Raw genomic sequence first — 18,765 nt, 5'->3', positions numbered from 1 at the left:
TGGATCCATGAATGGGCCCACTTGCCACCACAGACGCCGAGCGTCATTTTACGAGGTGTTTGGATTAGTCCGATTGGATGGCACTTGGCGGTAGCAGGATGGCAGGAACACGATGGCTATGACGATGATGATGATGATGATTTACAGCTGATAAATATTTACCTGCTTAACACCGCCAAAGTAAACGAGCGGGTTGCGATAGTTGAACGGTGGCAGCTCCAGATATTTGTTGACCTAAGGAGGAGGGAAGAAAGGTTAATCAGATGTTTAATTGGTTTGATTAAAATTTGAAGAACCGCAAAGTTTTCTTCACTCAAGCTCAACTTCTAATCAAATTTTCAAATTGATCAAATTCCATAACAAAAATAAACCCAAGATATGTTCTATCAATCTGGCCCAATTCCTATCATTTCAGCTAATGAAACGCTCATGTTGATCTGTGCGTAAACATCCTGTCGAATTGCAGTTAATAAACATGGCCTACAAATGAGTGAAAATAAAACAAACATGTTGCCGCCCACACTCCCAAACAAACATTATGATTCTTCTCTCTGAACGTTCAATCCAACACATTTTGAGTAGCTGGACGAATACGATGAATATTTAAAATGCATACAGTGAGTCAAATATTTGTCCGTACCCCCCCGTACGGAAAATGTTTGTGATATAAAAGTACATAAAATTCGACTAAAGTGCCATGTTTTTTACATCAATCGACGCGGCAGAATATCCTCTTTAAGACACTGTCATTGGATTTGCAAAAAAACTTTTTCTTAAAAAATACAAAAATAGTTTACTGAAAAAAGTCAAAAAAAGAGGTCAAATAATTGTCCGTACCCCTAGTAAAAGTACAAAATCTGATCGATTCAAGTGAATTTATTTATGAAATGTTGTTTCTGTGTCAAATACTAGTACCTCTAGCCAGTTTGTGACAACTTTGAACTTCTGATAACTTTGTTTAGTAAGTTTATATTAAAAATTGGTCTAAATTTAGTATTTTTAAGTAAAACTTATCAAAACATAAGTTTATAAACAACTATTTTTATAAAATTGCTATTTTATGTTGTAAGAGTCTCTATTGAACAAGTTTCAACAATATTTGTTCAAAATATACATTGTTTTCATCTTTTTCATTGACATTTTTCGATCAAAAATACTGTTTCGGAATAATACCGTTAAACAATCCGGATTGTCCCGGAACCGGTATAACCCCTCGGTGGGAAATTTTGTGGTGGTCAGATAGAGGACAAAAAAACCCACCTCTTGCAATTTGAAGCATCCAATTTCGTCCACTACAGCCCGATTACGAGTCCCTAGTCTGAAAATTTAAATTTTCACTTTCCGTGCTGAGAATTTCTGTACCGTCCTGGGTCAGAGAGTTTTGCTTGAGGAATTTTAAAATTTCAAATTTCAGACTAGGGACTCGTCATCGGGCTGTAGTGGACGAAATTGGATGCTTCAAATTGCAAGAGGTGGGTTTTTTTGTCCTCTATCTGACCACCAAAAAAATTCCCCCCGAGGGGTTATACCGGTTCCGGGACAATCCGGATTGTTCAACGGTATTGTTCCGAAACAGTATTTTTGATCGAAAAATGTCAATGAAAAAGATGAAAACAATGTATATTTTGAACAAATATTGTTGAAACTTGTTCAATAGAGACTCTTACAACATAAAATAGCAATTTTATAAAAATAGTTGTTTATAAACTTATGTTTTGATAAGTTTTACTTAAAAATACTAAATTTAAAACAATTTTTAATATAAACTAACTAAACAAAGTTATCAGAAGTTCAAAGTTGTCACAAACTGGCTAGAAGTACTAGTATTTGACACAGAAACAACATTTCATAAATAAATTCACTTGAATCGATCAGATTTTGTACTTTTACTAGGGGTACGGACAATTATTTGACCTTTTTTTTTACTTTTTTCAGTAAACTATTTTTGTATTTTTTAAGAAAAAGTTTTTTGCAAATCCAATGACAGTGTCTTAAAGAGGACATTCTGCCGCGTCGATTGATGTACAAAACATGGCACTTTAGTCGAATTTTATGTACTTTTATATCACAAACATTTTCCGTACGGGGGGGTACGGACAAATATTTGACTCACTGTAAATAGGGTGAATTCATGCTTTCAGCGCGTATTTTCAAAAGATGAGTTTATTTGGGATTTAGACCAAAAGTGCTCCAATTAGGAATGAGACTTTGCTCCATTTCAACCGATTTTAGCTGTCTTGGGCGCAAATAAAAGATGATAAGTTTGACTTCCAAGAAAAAATAACCGTTTTGACGGTGTCTGGACCAAAGAGCCTTTATCTGAAAATATTTTTAGTGGATTCCTCGGACAATTTTACATAACAAATCAAAAATTGAGCGAGGTTCACATTATTTTTTTGTAAATAAAATCCGGGTTTTTCGACGCACCGAGTGCAAAAACGGGAAATTGAAGGAATCGGCAAAAAGTCAACTTTTTTTCACTAAAACAGCGATAACTCGAAAAGTTGCGTATTTCAGTTACGAAAATTTTGGTACCCTAACATGTATAGGGCATCGCAGAAATTTTCGAGTTATCGCAGTTTTAGTAAAAAGTTGATTTTTTGCCGATTTCATCAATTTTCCGTTATCGCGCGCGGTGCGTCGAAAACCCCGGATTTTATTTTCAAAAAATCATATCTCTGAATCCTGTAAATGCACCTCGCCCAATTTTTGATATGTAATGTAAAATTGCCCGAGGAATTCGTTAAAAATACTTTCAGATATAGGCTCCTTTGTCCAGACACCGTCAGAACGGCATTTGATGTTTTCATAAGACTTTTTCAAATATTAGGCTAGATTTTTGAAACTCCACTTTTTTTACTTGGAGGTCAAACTTATTATCTTTCATTTGCGCCCAAGACAGCTAAATCGATTGAAATGGAGCGAAGTTATGATTTTTTGAAAAAAGTGGTTTTTGCGACTAAAATAGCCATATTTCGCACCACCCTAATACGGCGTAGGCCACCCTAATGGCCAAACAAAAAAAAACGGGTCTAATCAAGGAATCCCCAGAAAAAAATTGAGCCAAATCGAAGCACTTTTATTTTTTTTCTTTAACTTTCATATGGAACTACTGTGTGTGTGTGTGTGTGCAACCAACCAAACGGGACCACGCGGTCGCTTCTTACAAATTGAGTTGTTTCCATGTATTTTAGATTTTAAATCCTATACATGCAAATAACTCGCATAGGCATTTGGTAGGTGTTAGCTCTGCCGAGCTTCGGTGACCCATTTCTACGCAGGCTAGCCGTGCGCGAGGTACTTTAGCTAGAATCGACAAGCCCCGCCCTAAAGAACGTTTGCATCAATCGGATTCAAACGTTATTTAGCACTTCCGATTCCTTGTCAAATGGACAAAGACCCAGCACGTATATAGTTTGTAGTAGTAGTATTCCTAATTCTACCAATCCAAAGGACGGGGGATCGAACCCCGGTTCGAGCGACTTTAATGTTTCGTTCATGTTTAGAGTTTCAAAAATTCATATTTCCTGATATTTCTCGTTTGGAGCAGATGGGAATCGAACCCAGGATCATTCGCTTACAAAGCAAAAACCGTAACCAGTCAGTCACGGCTGCTCCATATTTCCAATTGGAAGTTTCTCACCCGAAAAGCAGCATCATCCGTCAAACCGGCAGCGATTACATTCACTATTTCGTCACGAATTAACTTTCATATGGAACTACTGCACGCAAAAAAATCAGGCCTGTTTGAATCAACAAAAACTTTTTTTGATTCAGCTAAACGATGTTTTGTTGAAATAAGCCTCAAATTTTATTAAATCAACTCTAAATTTTGTGTTGAACTAACTCGCTCAAATTTGTCTAACCGTTTTGGAAAAACAACAAAATTTCTGCGTTGTTTCTAATCAAAACAAAATTGAATCAACTCGACCAGCTTTTTTGATTTAACTGAAAATACTTGTTGTCTAAACGTGCTAACCCATCTGTCAGAATTACTTTTGCCATCTTTGAAGTCCGTAATTTTTTGCTTCCACCTGTAATTTGTAACCAACCCATGCCGTAAGCTGAAACTAATCAACGCAAATGCCGCAGATACGAAGCAGCTCCACATCCGCCGGATTTTCCGTAGCATGTTACGGCATGGTGAAACCATCCCAGATGTTGTGAATTCTAACAGTTCCCCAACTCGTTGGTTCCAGACGGAACTCGATTGGTAGGTACCTTAAAATTCTACCGAATCTAACCTTATTAAATATAATTCTTTTCTGTTTTTCAGACTTATGCAAAAAACTTCATCACGGAAGCCATTAGTGGCAACATGGCCAAATGGAGGTCAGCCACAGTCACAACCGCTGCCACTATTTCTGGATTCGTTGCGCAGCAACATTCTTTACCAAAAATGGTGAATTTTTGTTAAAATTATTGAAATTTAACAATATTGTAAATATTATTAAATAAAGAACATTTTTTAATCCAATGTTTTGTTTTGATTCAATTGAATGGCTAACCTTGATTTGAAAAAAGTCTGTGTTATTTCAACAAAATATCGACGTTGTTTCAACCAAAATTTGATTTGAACACACTTTCTGTCAAAAAAACATTAACAGGGTTCTCATCAGATATGAACACAAAGCACCATGCGTCTACAGCAAAAAAAAATGGTTGAATGAGGTACATCGAAAATAGATGGAAGAAATATTTGTTTTTGGAAAGTGTCGAACAACACCCGAATGAACTACCAATAATTATTTTTCGGATGTAAAATAGAATTTGGATTCTCAAAGTACAGTCATCCCTTATATTCGGGACAGTTTACAGATCGGTAAATGTTCAAAAAATCATAGCAAATGATTCGCTTATACCTTCATTTGAAAGCTTTTCTTGCGATCTTTCGAATGCCGTATCAAACAACTGCAAATTTTAACTTTTATATCAAGTTTTTGAAGAAAAACTTTGACCCTTGAAATCCACAAATTCGGAACATTTTTTTCTTACGGATGTAAACAAACTTTGGTTCTTTACAAAATATCTTCACGCACTGAAACCATCGAAATACAAACCTAGTTATGTTTCATGAATGGTCTGATAACTTTTTTGTGAAAATATCCGTTAAATTCAGGTGTTCCACAATTGTGGGAGGCACAATAACATCCAACAATTATGAAACATGCAATTTGGAGACAGTGATTTGCTGCTCTGGATAAAATAATCTTGAAATGATGTTTTTTGTTCAAAAAGTACTACTTTTACTAGTGAAATATCAAGAGAATGGCCAAATAAAGGTCCTGAAAATAGTAGGGTCGACAGAAAAGATGCATTTGGCATGCTATCACAAAAGTGTTCCGAATTTGTGGGTGTGAATATGTGGAAAGACTGTATTTTTGGGAAAGTTTGATAGAATGCGCCGTTTTAGAGTTAAAGCCTTAAAGACTTTTCAGCACTTGTTTCGAAATGTAACACTTTTCAACATTTTTTTGATTTAAATGATTTATTGAAAAAAACATGAAAATTTGACATAAAATTTCACTCAGTGTGTGTTTTTTGGAATTGCAAAAAATGTTGTATGGAACTCGTTGCAAAACTTGATTTTTTCAGCACTCTTCGTATTTATCCAACTCGGTGAACCTCGTTGGATAAATGTACGGCTCGTGCTGAAAAAATCCTCTTTTTGCAATTTGTTGCATAAACTACTATTTCTAAATGCTTTCAATCGATGATGCCTTGGGAATTATCAATCCTATTTTCATTTTAAACGTAGAACTCTATATACATTGTCCAACCTATTTAAAAAAATATTTTCAGATTAATTAAATAACGCCTTACATTTGAAAAGGGCGGAATAATTCGAGCATCCAAAAACATTTTTTTAATTTTTTGAAGGTGCAGTTGGCTCTGGTTGTCATCGATGACAGTTGAGCCAGTCCGATTTACGATGCTTTTCCGTCGGGTCACAGGGTTTTTTCGCGATCTACAAACTGACATGGCGGGCGCCGTTGGTGGCCAATGACTGTTACCTATTCGCAACTGATCAGGTTTTGGCAATCATGGTGTTTCATCTTTTCGGCGCATTCTTACATGCTGTTGATAAGGGAAACACCACTAGATCGTCGAAGCCTATAATCAGTAGTGCTGAAAGGATATTACGGTTCTGTTCAGCAACGGTAATAATGAATTAAGATTTTTAAGATGAAAACTTGTTGCTTAATTTTGACATTAAGTGTGCACAGCAACCAAGGAAGTTGTTATCTTCTTATTCCAAAATTGTGAAACTTACAGAGAAAATTTTAAATGTGTTACTGAGAAAATTTTAAATAGGTTTTCCAGTTGAGTTTAATGTTTTGTTTTCAGTACAAGCGATATTGAATTTCGAATGTTACAGAGGAACACGATGGTGAGTCGAAACTTGAATTAAAATGTGCTCTCAAAGTAAAAATTAAGCAAAGCAATTTCATGTTCGCACTATACACTGAAAACAATTTTCAATTGAAAAATTGACTATTCCAATCGATTCTACGTCCAATTTTCTTTAAAAAATAGTCATGGCTCGACTTTGTACGGCTTGCGGTTCTCAAGATATCGCAGTTTGAAAATGGAGGTGAAATGGAGGTACCAATATTCATTTATAAAAAAAATGAATGCTAAGTGAAAATGATTCAACTCTAACAATCAAATACATGGAACGAAATGAATTAAGCTATATTTATAATTGCTCAAAAAAACTAATAAGTCCATCACACCAGTTTACCACATGTCAACACCACATTTTATTCCATCACCGATTGCTATTTTTCATCCTTTCCGAACAACAACACTAGCTGATTGATTCCGTTGCAAACATTTCAAAATCATCGTTTTACTATCAATTACCCCCCGCAAAGTAAAAGAGGAAGGAAAATGGACCACCGGATTTCCCATAAACAAAAGTGCAATCCATCAATTTCACCCACACTCGCACTTTTTATCGCTTAAATTTGGTATAACCCGAAAAAAATCCACCCTCATCAAGACCAGCAAAAAATGGGAAAACCAACCGTCTGTTGTGCATTTGACACCAAAATGCCCCAGCCATGTTTATTTGCATCTGAGATGCATCTGCAGAACGTTTCGGACATCTGCATCTTGTCCTGAAACAGCTTATTTTTGTTGAAGAAATGCACGTTTTGTTTGAAATTTGAGCGATTTATTCCAGCAATTTGGGTTATGGAAACAAATCTTCTACTTGATGCATTCTTAGGAATTTCTCAAATTTTAAATTTTTGATCCATTTTGAACCATTTACCAAATAACTCTTAAGCTCTTACCTTAACGGCAAACTCCTCAAACTTGACGGGTGCCGACGGGACGACGCCGAGGTAGTGCTGCAGGGCGGGTACGGCGTCCCGGTCCGCGTCGGTTTGCAGCAGCCCGTGAAGATACTTCTTTGGCAAAGCCGCATCGTACTGCTCGAGATCAACGCCGACCACAAAATACTGGCCGGCCGCGGTCAGCAGCTCCTTCCGCTTCAGCGCCACCAGCAGCCCGATGTGCTCGTCGTGGTGACCCAGGACCAGATAGACTGGAACGGAAACCGAGGAAGAGGAAACGGAAAAAGAAGGATAAAATACAAGAGTGAAGAAATATGAAAGGAAAAACTTAACGACAACGGCAAGTGTGCGTTGTCAATGAAATGATTAATGATGGGAACCAACTGTGCTGATATGAAGAGCAAATGGTGGGGAATCAGGGGTGAAAGTTCTAGCATTTTGATATTTAATTTATTAATCTAGTACTAACAGCAGCGATTTTACTGAATAACATTAAACAAGATTTGGAAATTCTGGTAGTTTATGCAACGAGTGGCAAAATGAAGATATTTTAGCACGAGTCGTACATTTATCAAATAAAGCTACGTTAAGTCGAATAAAGATGACGAGTGCTGGAAAAATTCCGAGTTATGCAATGAGTTCTAAACAATATTTTTGCTACGAAAACACCCCGAAATGAAGTGAAAGATTTTTTTAACATTGTAGAAATATCGGAATTTAAAAATTTTATGCAGATTGAATGCCACTTTGAAAACTTTTAAATTTTATTGTTTCTTTTTCTTATAAATGTATATAGAGCAGTTCTCTACGGAATCGGTCGTTTTTCTTTAATTTTAATTTATGCATTTTTGAATCCAGCTGAATTTTTTTGGTGCCTTCGGTATGCCCAAAGAAGCCATTTTGCATCATTAGTTTGTCCATATAATTTTCCATACAAATTTGGCAGCTGTCCATACAAAAATGATATGTGAAAATTCAAAAATCTGTATCTTTTGAAGGAATTTTTTGATCGATTTGGTGTCTTCGGCAAAGTTGTAGGTATGGATATGGACTACACTGAAAAAAAATGATACACGGTAAAATTTTTTTTGATGATTTTTTATTTAACTTTTTGTCACTAAAACTTGATTTGCAAAAAAACACTATTTTTTTATTATTTTTTGATATGTTTTAGAGGACATCAAATGCCAACTTTTCAGAAGTTCCCAGAATGGGCAAAAATTTTTTGACCGAGTTATGATTTTTTGAATCAATACAATTTTTTTCAAAAAATCGAAAAAATTTCAACTTCATTTTTCGATGTAAAATTGAATTTGCAATCAAAAAGTACTTAAGTGAAATTTTGATAAAAGTACCGTTTTCAAGTTACAGTATGTAAAAAAAGTATTTACACCCTTTGGGCACTATGCACATATTGTGATGAAACATCTAAATAATTTAATGTTGACAGAAACCTAGTACTACGTTTTGTTCAGAAACTCATGCCAGACATTTTGCTACAAAAAGCTCATGAAAAGATGATTTCTATAAAAAGTTATATAACAAATACTATTACGAAAATAGAAAAGGTGCAAAAAAAGTTTGTACACCTTTCGAAAAGTTAACATAAATAATGTTATTTGTTGACAAATCACAATAAATCCAGTCTCCCAACTCCAAATAGGCATTCTTGACTGATTAAAAAAATGCTTTGGATTGAATATAAAGTTTACTAACTACTTAGTATTAAAGTTTATATAACTCTGGAAATTCTATATAAAACTTATTTAAACTTAATTTTGCAAACTTTTAATTCAACTAAATGTCAATATATTACCATAGAATTGCTAAATAAACATTTTGGAGTGGGTATAACACCGTTTTGGGGGTACTTGTATCTATAGAATAGATTTATCTTTGGAATTTCGTACCAACCCGGAATTACGTCGTAGGAAAATCCGCCGGCATCCGAACCGGTCCACGACTCACAAGTCAACCTATGTGAAATCGGAAAGGACATAAAATTTCCGATCTTTTGATTCCCAAACATCTAGGTTTTCTTTAAAACCTACGTTTTTAAATACCTGGGAAAAAAGTATGTTTGATAAATGAGAACAAAAATTACGAAATTCCATACATTTTTGGCAGGTTGCTCAAACGAAACCAGAAAAACGTTTTTGCTTAGGTATTTGAAAACGTGGGTTTTATAGAAAACCTGGATGTATGGGTATCAAAAGATCGGAAATTTTATGCCCTTTCTGATGCCACATAGGTTGACTTGTGAATTGTGGACCGGTTCAGATGCCGGCGGATTTCCGACGACGTAATTCCGGGTTGGTACGAAATTCCAACGATAAATCTATTCTATCGATACAAATACCCCCAAAACGGTGTTATACCCACTCCAAAATGTTTATTCAGCAATTCTATGGTAATATATTGACATTTAGTTGAATTAAAAGTTTGCAAAATTAAGTTTAGATAAGTTTTATATAGAATTTCCAGAGTTATATAAACTTTTATACTAAGTAGTTAGTAAATTTTATATTCAATCCAAATTATTTTTTTAATCAGTCAAGGATGCCTATTTGGAGTTGGGAGACTGGATTTATTGTGATTTGTCAACAAATAACATTATTTATGTTAATTTTACGAAAGGTGTACAAACTTTTTTTGCACCTTTTTTATTTTCGTAATAGTATTTGTTATATAACTTTTTATAGAAATCATCTTTTCATGAGCTTTTTGTAGCAAAATGTCTGGCATTAGTTTCTGAACAAAACGTAGTACTAGGTTTCTGTCAACATTAAATTGTTTAGATGTTTCATCGCAATATGTGCATAGTACCCAAGGGGTGTAAATACTTTTTTTACATACTGTATAGCCATTTGTATGTAACTTTTTTCAAAATAGTCGCAGTTATTCATTTTTTTAAATAGTGCCCATGTTTGCCCACTTTTGAAAAAAATATTTTTGAAAAGCTGAGAAAATTCTCTTTATTTTACTTTTATGGACTTTACTGATACGACCCTTAGTTGCTGAGATATTGCCATGCAAAGGTTTAAAAACAAGAAAATTGGTGTTTCCTAAGTCTCACCCAAACAACCCACCATTTTCCAATGTCAATATCTCAGCAACGAAGGGTCCGATTTACAATGTCAAAACATGAAACATTCGTGAAATTTTCCGATCTTTTCGAAAAAAAAAATCATAAATGATGTAACTTTCAAAAATATTTTTTTGTGTGTACAACTGCTCCGATTTGCCTTAAATTTGGTTTGGGAGTTCCTTGGCCAAAATAATTAGATCATTTTTTTCTAGGCAATAAGGGCGCTCCTAGTTGAAGAGGGTGGTAAAAAAACACTTATTTTAGCTCACTTAAAATATATTTTGTAACATTTATTTTCCAGCTTACTCGTCGTGATCGTGCTATCGTTGGATCGTGGATTAAGAATTCCATTTTGTGCAACTCTCAATGCCTTTCCTTTTGGTCTAAACAGATCCCCCGATTTCAATCCCGAGATATTCAACAAAAACCGGAAATACTTGCACTTATGAAAGAAGTTCCGATTAGATCGTGCTATATAAATACACCCTGCAAATTGCTGCACGTGCGACATCTGGCTAAAAGGAATTGAGTCAGAGGGCGTTATGCCGCACGTGCATGCCCGTCTACTGTAAACATTTTTAATAATTACTCGAGACTCCAGATTCACCAAATTTCGGGAAAATGCAAAAAAAGGTCAGCCAATCAAATCGTGTTTGTCATTGCAATTGTTTACATTGCAAGTACTTGTTTTTGTTTATTCATACCTGGGTGCTGAAAAGACAGAATGCGTAACGTGACTTTCGATTGCTCCCCACTGCTTCCTACTACTACAACTGCACTTCAGCTGTAAACATAAACAAAGTGACTTGTTTTGAAACATTTTGGATCTGTTAAGTTTAAAGTTTTTGCTGAAGAATTAAGTGCTTCGCGCATTTTTTGCTCGTAGACTAAACGAAGAGGCTTTTTTTTTTGTTTTCCACGTCGTCGCCATCGTGCTAACTTGTCGTACGTGCATTTTGGGCCAAATTGAGTTAAGAACGCCATTTTGTGCAGCTCACAATGCCTCACCTTTTGACCTTCACAGATCCCCAAAATTCGATTTCAATCCTGAGATATTCAACAAAAACCGAAAAAACTCCGTGCATTTTTGTCATTTTACATATGAAAGTAGTTTCAATCTTGTCGTGCTATCTTGTCACTCCATGAAAATTGATGTAAGTGCGACAAAAGGCCAAAGGGATTTCAGGCCAGGAAAGTCAGGATGCGTTTGTCGCACGTACAAGCTAGACTACCGTAAACATTTGTAATTATAACTCGGGACTCCAGCAATCAACTTCAACCAAACTTTGGGACAATGCACAGAATGGTGAGCCAAACAAAACGTGTTTGTTATTGTTTACATTGCGTGCCCTCGTTTTTGAATATTCAAGGTCAAACATTAAAACGCGTTTTTCTCGGAACGTCAAAATGGCGGGTGCGACAAGATAGCACGACGACGTCGACGTGACGAAAAATTACGTCAGAAGTGGATGGAATATTACGATTCAGAAGAGCAACCAAACGGAAGCACTGAAATTTTGTATCTTTGAAGCGCAGTGATAAATAATATATGAGTAAGATTATTCAATATTAATTGGAAGGTGCCATTCTTAGTTATTGATATTTATTTTATTTTTTCATAAAATTATTTATTGATAATTCATCGCAAACATTTCAATTGTTTTTTAAGTCGCATGCGTTGCGTTGCAATTTTTTTCATTTTTTAGAGATTTTGCAGACGCTATTATCTTTTTGAAGCTTATTATTGTGATTGGAAAGCTCTAATTATGTTATTTCGCTATGATCACGAAATGATAGCCTGTCAATCCACTCTTACCCTAGTATGTAGTAGCATAACTCAAAAAATTAAAAAAAAAACTTAAGCTTAAGGATCCTTAAGCGTCCGTGACCTAGAAAATATTTTACCTGTGAATTTTTATTTTGATGGAGGCGCACGACCATTCATAAAGCTTCGTTTTAGGACAAGTTTCAATAAGTATCGCGCGCCTTCTTTTAAATACATAGAAAATTATAAAATAAAATAAATCCAAAATTCCTAGGTAAAATATGTTCTAGGTCACGGATATTTGAAAAAAGGATCCCTTAAGCATCCTATCCATGAAAAACTTTTTTAGACGCATTGCACAGTGGGAAAAATCGAGGCAAAAAACGGACTTAATTGATGCAAAGTCGATTTACTCTATTTTTTGCTGTTTTTATAAGTTTAAAATATGTTGCTTTAATGTTCAATGCAGTGAAATAACTTTTTCTTCTCCATCGAAATGATTTTCAGGTACATTTTGCGAGTTTTTCGTATCACCAATGGATTCCTCGAAATTTTTCACGTCAGAAAGAGCTTTGTCAAAATATTACACATTTCAGCAACATATTTAAAACTAAAATTAACAGCAAAAAATAAAGGTAAATCGACCTTTTCCGCGGATTCTAACTATCACCAAAGGATTCCTCGAAATTTTTCACTTAAGAAAAAGTTATGTAAAAATATTGAACATTTTAGCAACATATTTAAATCTAATAAAATTAGCCAAAATAGGGTAAATCGACCTTAAACGGGCCTTACGCAAATTTCCGCGGATTCTCACCATCACCAATCGATTCCACGCAATTTTCCACATAAGAAAAGTCTTAGTTGAAAGTTCTAATTAACCAGCATCAATTAAGTCCGTTTTTTGCCTCGATTTTTCCCACTGTGCATTGATTTGCAAAAATAATCTTTTTCAGCCATGGCGTGATGTCCGTGTACGTTTTAAAAAAAATCAATGGATTTTTAAAAAATAGTGTCGTTTAAAACTGTTATTTAAAAAACAACAAGGTGACTTTGGTAGTCACTGTGCTTTTTTATAAATGTCAGCCTAAATGTGAGCTATTTGAATTAAGCGTTTAGAATCATTTTAGCATGCTTGGGTTGATTTAAAAATCTTTTTAATTTTTGAAAATTTTCGATGATTAAGTATTTTTTCACTAAAATTTTTGTTTTCGACAAATCTTTAATTTTTTTAATTAATGATTGCAAAACAACTGAACTAGTGTAAAATGCATTTTAAAACACTTTTTCCATGCAAATGCTGAACCTATGGCTTATTATTTCAAGATTTATATTATTTATAATGCTTTCAAAACTGGAGATATTTGTTTTATTTCTGTTTCAGTAACGTATACAATTTTTAAAACTAGAAACTCTTTTTCTATTTTTTTCCACTTGGCGAGTATTTAAATAATCCTATTTATCATTTTTTTCAGAATAATAGTTAATTAACTTTTGAAACATTTAAAAAATATGTGGAGTCGGAGTCGGAGCCAACCATTTGTTGAAGGCTGGAGTCGGAGTCGGAGTCGACTAATCTCAGAAAGCCGGAGTCGGAGTCGTTTGAAATATGACCCGACTCCGCAGCCCTGATTCATACATTAAAACGCATTTATCGGAACGTCTAAAAGCGACAAGACGGCACCTCTTGACGAACTTTTAGTAAATTTTTTGTGTGATTGTTAAAACATAAACTTTCAGTACGGGCTTTAAATAGTAGTTTATGCAACAATTTGCAAAAAGAGGATTTTTTCAGCACGAGTCGTACATTTATCCAACGAGGTTCACCGAGTTGGATAAATACAAAGAGTGCTGACAAAATCAAGTTTTGCAACGAGTTCCATACAACATTTTTTGCAATTCCAAAAAACACACACTGAGTGAAATTTTATGTCAAATTTTCATGAATTTTGTCAAAAATCGTGGGTTTTATAGAAAACCTAGATGTATGGGTATCAAGAGATTGAAAATTTTATGCCCTTTCCGATGCCACATAGGTTGACTAAATAATTGTGGACCAGTTCGGATGCCGGCGGATTTCCCGACGACGTAATTCCGGGTTGGTACGAAGTTCCAACGAAAAATCTATTCTATCGATACAAATACCCCCAAAACAGTGTTATACCCACTCCAAAATGTTTATTTTGCAATTCTATGGTAATATATTGACATTTAGTTGAATTAAAAGTTTGCAAAATTAAGTTTAGATAAGTTTTATATAAAATTTCCAGGGTTATATAAACTTTTATACTAAGTAGTTAGTAAACTTTATATTCAATTACAAATTATTTTTTTAAATCAGTCAAGGATGCCTATTTGGAGTTGGGAGACTGGATTTATGGTGATTTGTCAAAAAATAACATTATTTATGTTAATTTTTCGAAAGGTGTACAAACTTTTTTTGCACCTTTTTTATTTTCGTAATAGTATTTGTTATATAACTTTTTATAGAAATCATCTTTTCATGAGCTGTTTGTAGCAAAATGTTTGGCATGAGTTTCTGAACAAAATGTAGTACTAGGTTCCTGTCAAACTTTAAAATTTTTACATGTTTCATCACAAAATGTGCATAGTGCCCAAGGGGTGTAAATACTTTTTTTACATACTGTATATTTGCTGATTTGCTAAAGAGAATGCAGCAGATATTTTTTGTTTCACTTGTTTCAGAATATTTTACGTATCATTTCCTAAAATGGTGATAATCCATCATTATAAGATTTCCGTACATTGATAGAACTTAAACACCATGCGTCTCCAGAAAAATCACCAAAAAATTCGGATCTTATTATTATGGCCATTGAACTCTCTTTATCCAAATCGGAGAACTTTTGATTTGGATCCTGTTGAATACCTTTTCTAAAATTTCGGAAACTCCAAGGATTTCCATAGATTTTTTTCTTGACGTTAATTTGACGCGCTTATTGCTTGTTTTAATAAATTCTGTTTGGCTAGTTTCACCCCTGATTCCCCACTAACAAACGATAACGCACCAGCCAGCTAGTTTGGAGAGCGCATATTTCACAGCAAAAATACGCTATTTACGGTCAACAACGCACCAAGCAGCAGCAGCATGGGTGGTCTTATTGAAAGCAATCTATCAACAAAACACGCCACGCTCGCTGCTACCAGCAAGCAGAATCCTCTTAATTTAAAGCGATCCTCAGCTAAATGCTACCAGAGGGTGGCACGTTAATCACTTTTAGACGTCCTTCAACGCCTCGGGGCCTCTAACCAGTTCTGTTTGAGTTTCTCAAAACTAATTAAAACTTGCTCATCGATTTTAGCAGACCGTTTTTTGCACTTTTCAGGTTCAATCCCGTCGATACTCACTCCTGGTGTCCGAGTAGGTTTCCTCCACCATCCGGTCAAACGGATTCGGCGAGTATCCGTGGTGGTAGATGGTGCTCCACGTCCGCACCGCCCGGATCCGCACCCCGTTTGACTTGAGTGTGGTTTTGAGCGTTTCCGCCACCGCATCGTACTCCGCGTCCTCCGAGGCCCGGTAAAAGAACGTCACCTGGGTCCAGTTGTAGGCCAGCAGCAGCGACACCACCGACTTACAAATCTGCAAGTCGGGAGGTCGCGTTCGGGCGAAAGTGTGAAAGTGCTTCTTGTTGGAAGTTTCGTTGTGGGTACAAAACTGAAAAAAAAAACATTTTTAAAACAAGTATTTACAAAAAAAATCACTTTTTTTTAACAGTTCTGAAAAGTTGAGCATTTAATAACTCAAAGTTTTTAAGTAAGGTGAAAAAAGTTTTTCCAGGAAATCGGCAACATGTAAAATCCAAAAACAATAAGAAATAATGAAAGAAAAAATCCATACTTACTTACATAGGAAATCATCGGCAGGTTGAAGGCGGCCGCCATCCTGCCCTCGTGGACGCACGTCTCCTGGGGACCCAGGTACGCGATGACGTCCCGCGTCCACAGGTCGGCCGTCTTTCTAATACTGGTCACCTCCTCGCCGTACGTTTCCGCCACCTCGAACTGGAGGCTGTGGCCGTGGCGACTCAAGTACACCGAGTTCACCTCCTCGATGGCCAGCGTGATTGCGCCGGAAATCTGCAGTCCTGCGGTCAGTTCCGGATGGACACCAGAAGAGAGCGAGGAGTAAACCGATAAGGAGAGAAAGTAGAATGGAAGAAAATAAGTGGCCAGGCTGGAAGTGCAGTATAATGATTGATAATGGGAAACCCCCCACGGAGATGGTATTAAATTATATAGGGTAATCTGCTCTTAATTATGGAGGCAATAATTCTGCTTAATGGAATAAATATTATGAGGGCACTTCACAACAATGGATGTATTTGCGCGTTCGACAACCGTAAGAAGATTACGCCCACGAACCGATGCAGTAATTACCGAGCTTACCACTTCGGGGCCTTTTAGTGCGTGGGAAAATCTTGAAAATCTTAATTATACATGTCATCATCGTTGTGATAAACATAAATTGTTTGTACATCGTAATTTTATAGACAGACAGTAGAATAAAATACAGCACGATTGCGTTTTAGGAATCAGTAATGTCAAACCAGCATGCAAAGTGTTGGAACAAAAAAGCCTACAGCTAAAAATATTTTTATATGATTTTTCAGGATATTTCCATTAACGGTGCACATTAACCAAAGCTTTTGCACCAAATTATTTGTTACACTCAAGAAGATACCAGTCAAAACTACGGGATATATTTTTTTATTTATTTATTTTATTTATTCATACCTTAGTGTTGATGCATGATTGGGTCCGTAAGTTTGACAATTTCAGAATAAAAAGACAACAAAGTCTTTGGATGCTGTGCACTCTAAACAGGATTCTGAAAAGCGATGTTTTGAGAAAAAACCAACATAAAGTACAACGTATCTCCATCTCCATTAAAATGAGTTCCCAGCACATTTTTCTGGAGACGCATGATGCTTTTAGTTCAATTAATGTACCGAAATCCGTTTTTTTCTGATATGCACCATTCTTGGGTACGTAACGTAAAACATCCAGAAAAATAAAAAAATATATTAAAAATTATTTTTATTTTTTTTATATAGTAAAAAAAATATTTTCATCTGTGGACTCTTCGGTCCCGACTACTAATAAAGTTTTCATCCGATCTATAAGTGTTTTCATCTATGTTTATAAAAAGTACTGAGCGTTTTCGGCTATTTTCGGATCATGCTTTTTCGGAAAAAATGTGTTTTATTTTGGCCACGCCAAATTTGAGCCAAAGTGGAGCCAAATTTAGATCCTGCATTGCTTGAAGCAATTTGCTTCCGTACTCCCGATATTTCAAAAAAAAAATGGCGCAAAAACTTGAAATTTACAAACAAAAAGTTTTACAAAATTCTTTATACACCAATACACTGCCCATTAGGGTGGTCCAAATCCGGGCTTTCTTAGGGCTACCCCCTGAAATCATAGATTGACCCATCATTAGGCTAAATTCCAAATTTGGGCTCATTCTGACCACGGGAACCTCTCCCTCTAATCGCTTGAATTTTGTATGGGAAAATATATGAAGAAAAACAACTGTTTCAGTTTTTTACCTGAGCAATTCTCTACGAAATCGGTATTTTTTCATAAATTTTATTTTTTGTATTTTTTAATCCGACTGAAACTATTTGGTGCCTTCGGTATGCCCAAAGAAGCCATTTTGCATCATTAGTTTGTCCATATAATTTTCCATACAAATTTGGCAGCTGGCCATACAAAAATGATGTATGAAAATTCAAAAATCTGTATCTTTTGAAGGAATTTTTTGATCGATTTGGTGTCTTCGGCAAAGTTGTAGGTATGGATATGGACTACACTGAAAAAAATGATGCAGGGTAAAAAATTTTTTGGTGATTTTTTATTTAACTTTTTGTCACTAAAACTTGATTTGCAAAAAAACACCTTTTTTATTTTTTTTTTATTTTTTGATATGTTTTAGAGGACATCAAATGCCAACTTTTCAGAAATTTCCAGGTTGTGCAAAAAATCTTTTAGCGAGTTATGAATTTTTGAATCAATACTGATTTTTTCAAAAAATCGAAAAATTGATCGCAAAAATTTTTCAACTCCATTTTTCGATGTAAAATCAAATTTGCAATCAAAAAGTACTCTAGTAAAATTTTGACAAAGTGTACCGTTTTCAAGTTAAATCCATTTTTAGGTGACTTTTTTGAAAATAGTCGCAGTTTTTCATTTTTTAAATTAATTCACATGTTTGCCCACTTTTGTAAAAAAAATATTTTTGAAAAGCTGAGAAAATTCTCTATATTTTGCACTTTGAACTTTGTTGATACGACCCTTAGTTGCTGAAATATTGCCTGCAAAGGTTTAAAAACAGGAAAATTGTTGTTTTCTTAGTCCCACCCAAACAACACACCATTTTCTAATGTCGATATTTCAACAACTAATGGTCCGATTTTCAATGTTAAAATATGAAACATTCGTGAAATTTTCCGATCTTTTCGAAAAAAATATTTTCAATTTTTAAACCAAGACTAACATTTCAAAAGGGCCATACATTCAATATTAAAAGTCGTCCAATCTATATCGATTCTCAGATGTAGGACCTTCATTAAATTTTGAACAAC

General features: G+C 35.0%; 1 protein-coding gene across 22 annotated transcripts in view; it reads right to left on the bottom strand.

Annotated features, from left to right (window-relative positions):
* The window catches only part of LOC6042527 (guanylate cyclase 32E), an 87,740-nt gene that overhangs the window by 18,280 nt on the left and 50,695 nt on the right, over positions 1 to 18,765 (bottom strand). For all 22 annotated transcript variants that reach the window (XM_038253637.1, XM_038253647.1, XM_038253634.1 and 19 more), the window contains 4 exons: positions 16,028 to 16,266; positions 15,527 to 15,836; positions 7,302 to 7,555; positions 163 to 234 (listed from right to left, as the gene is read on the bottom strand). In XM_038253637.1, coding sequence (XP_038109565.1) covers positions 163 to 234; positions 7,302 to 7,555; positions 15,527 to 15,836; positions 16,028 to 16,266 — 875 coding nt within the window. The remainder of the gene's footprint in view (positions 1 to 162; positions 235 to 7,301; positions 7,556 to 15,526; positions 15,837 to 16,027; positions 16,267 to 18,765) is intronic.

The sequence above is a fragment of the Culex quinquefasciatus genome, chromosome 2 (assembly GCF_015732765.1).
Source record: "Culex quinquefasciatus strain JHB chromosome 2, VPISU_Cqui_1.0_pri_paternal, whole genome shotgun sequence".
Lineage (NCBI taxonomy): Eukaryota > Metazoa > Arthropoda > Insecta > Diptera > Culicidae > Culex > Culex quinquefasciatus.
Note: the sequence above shows the minus strand (reverse complement) of the source record. Positions and strands in the feature narration are given on the sequence as shown.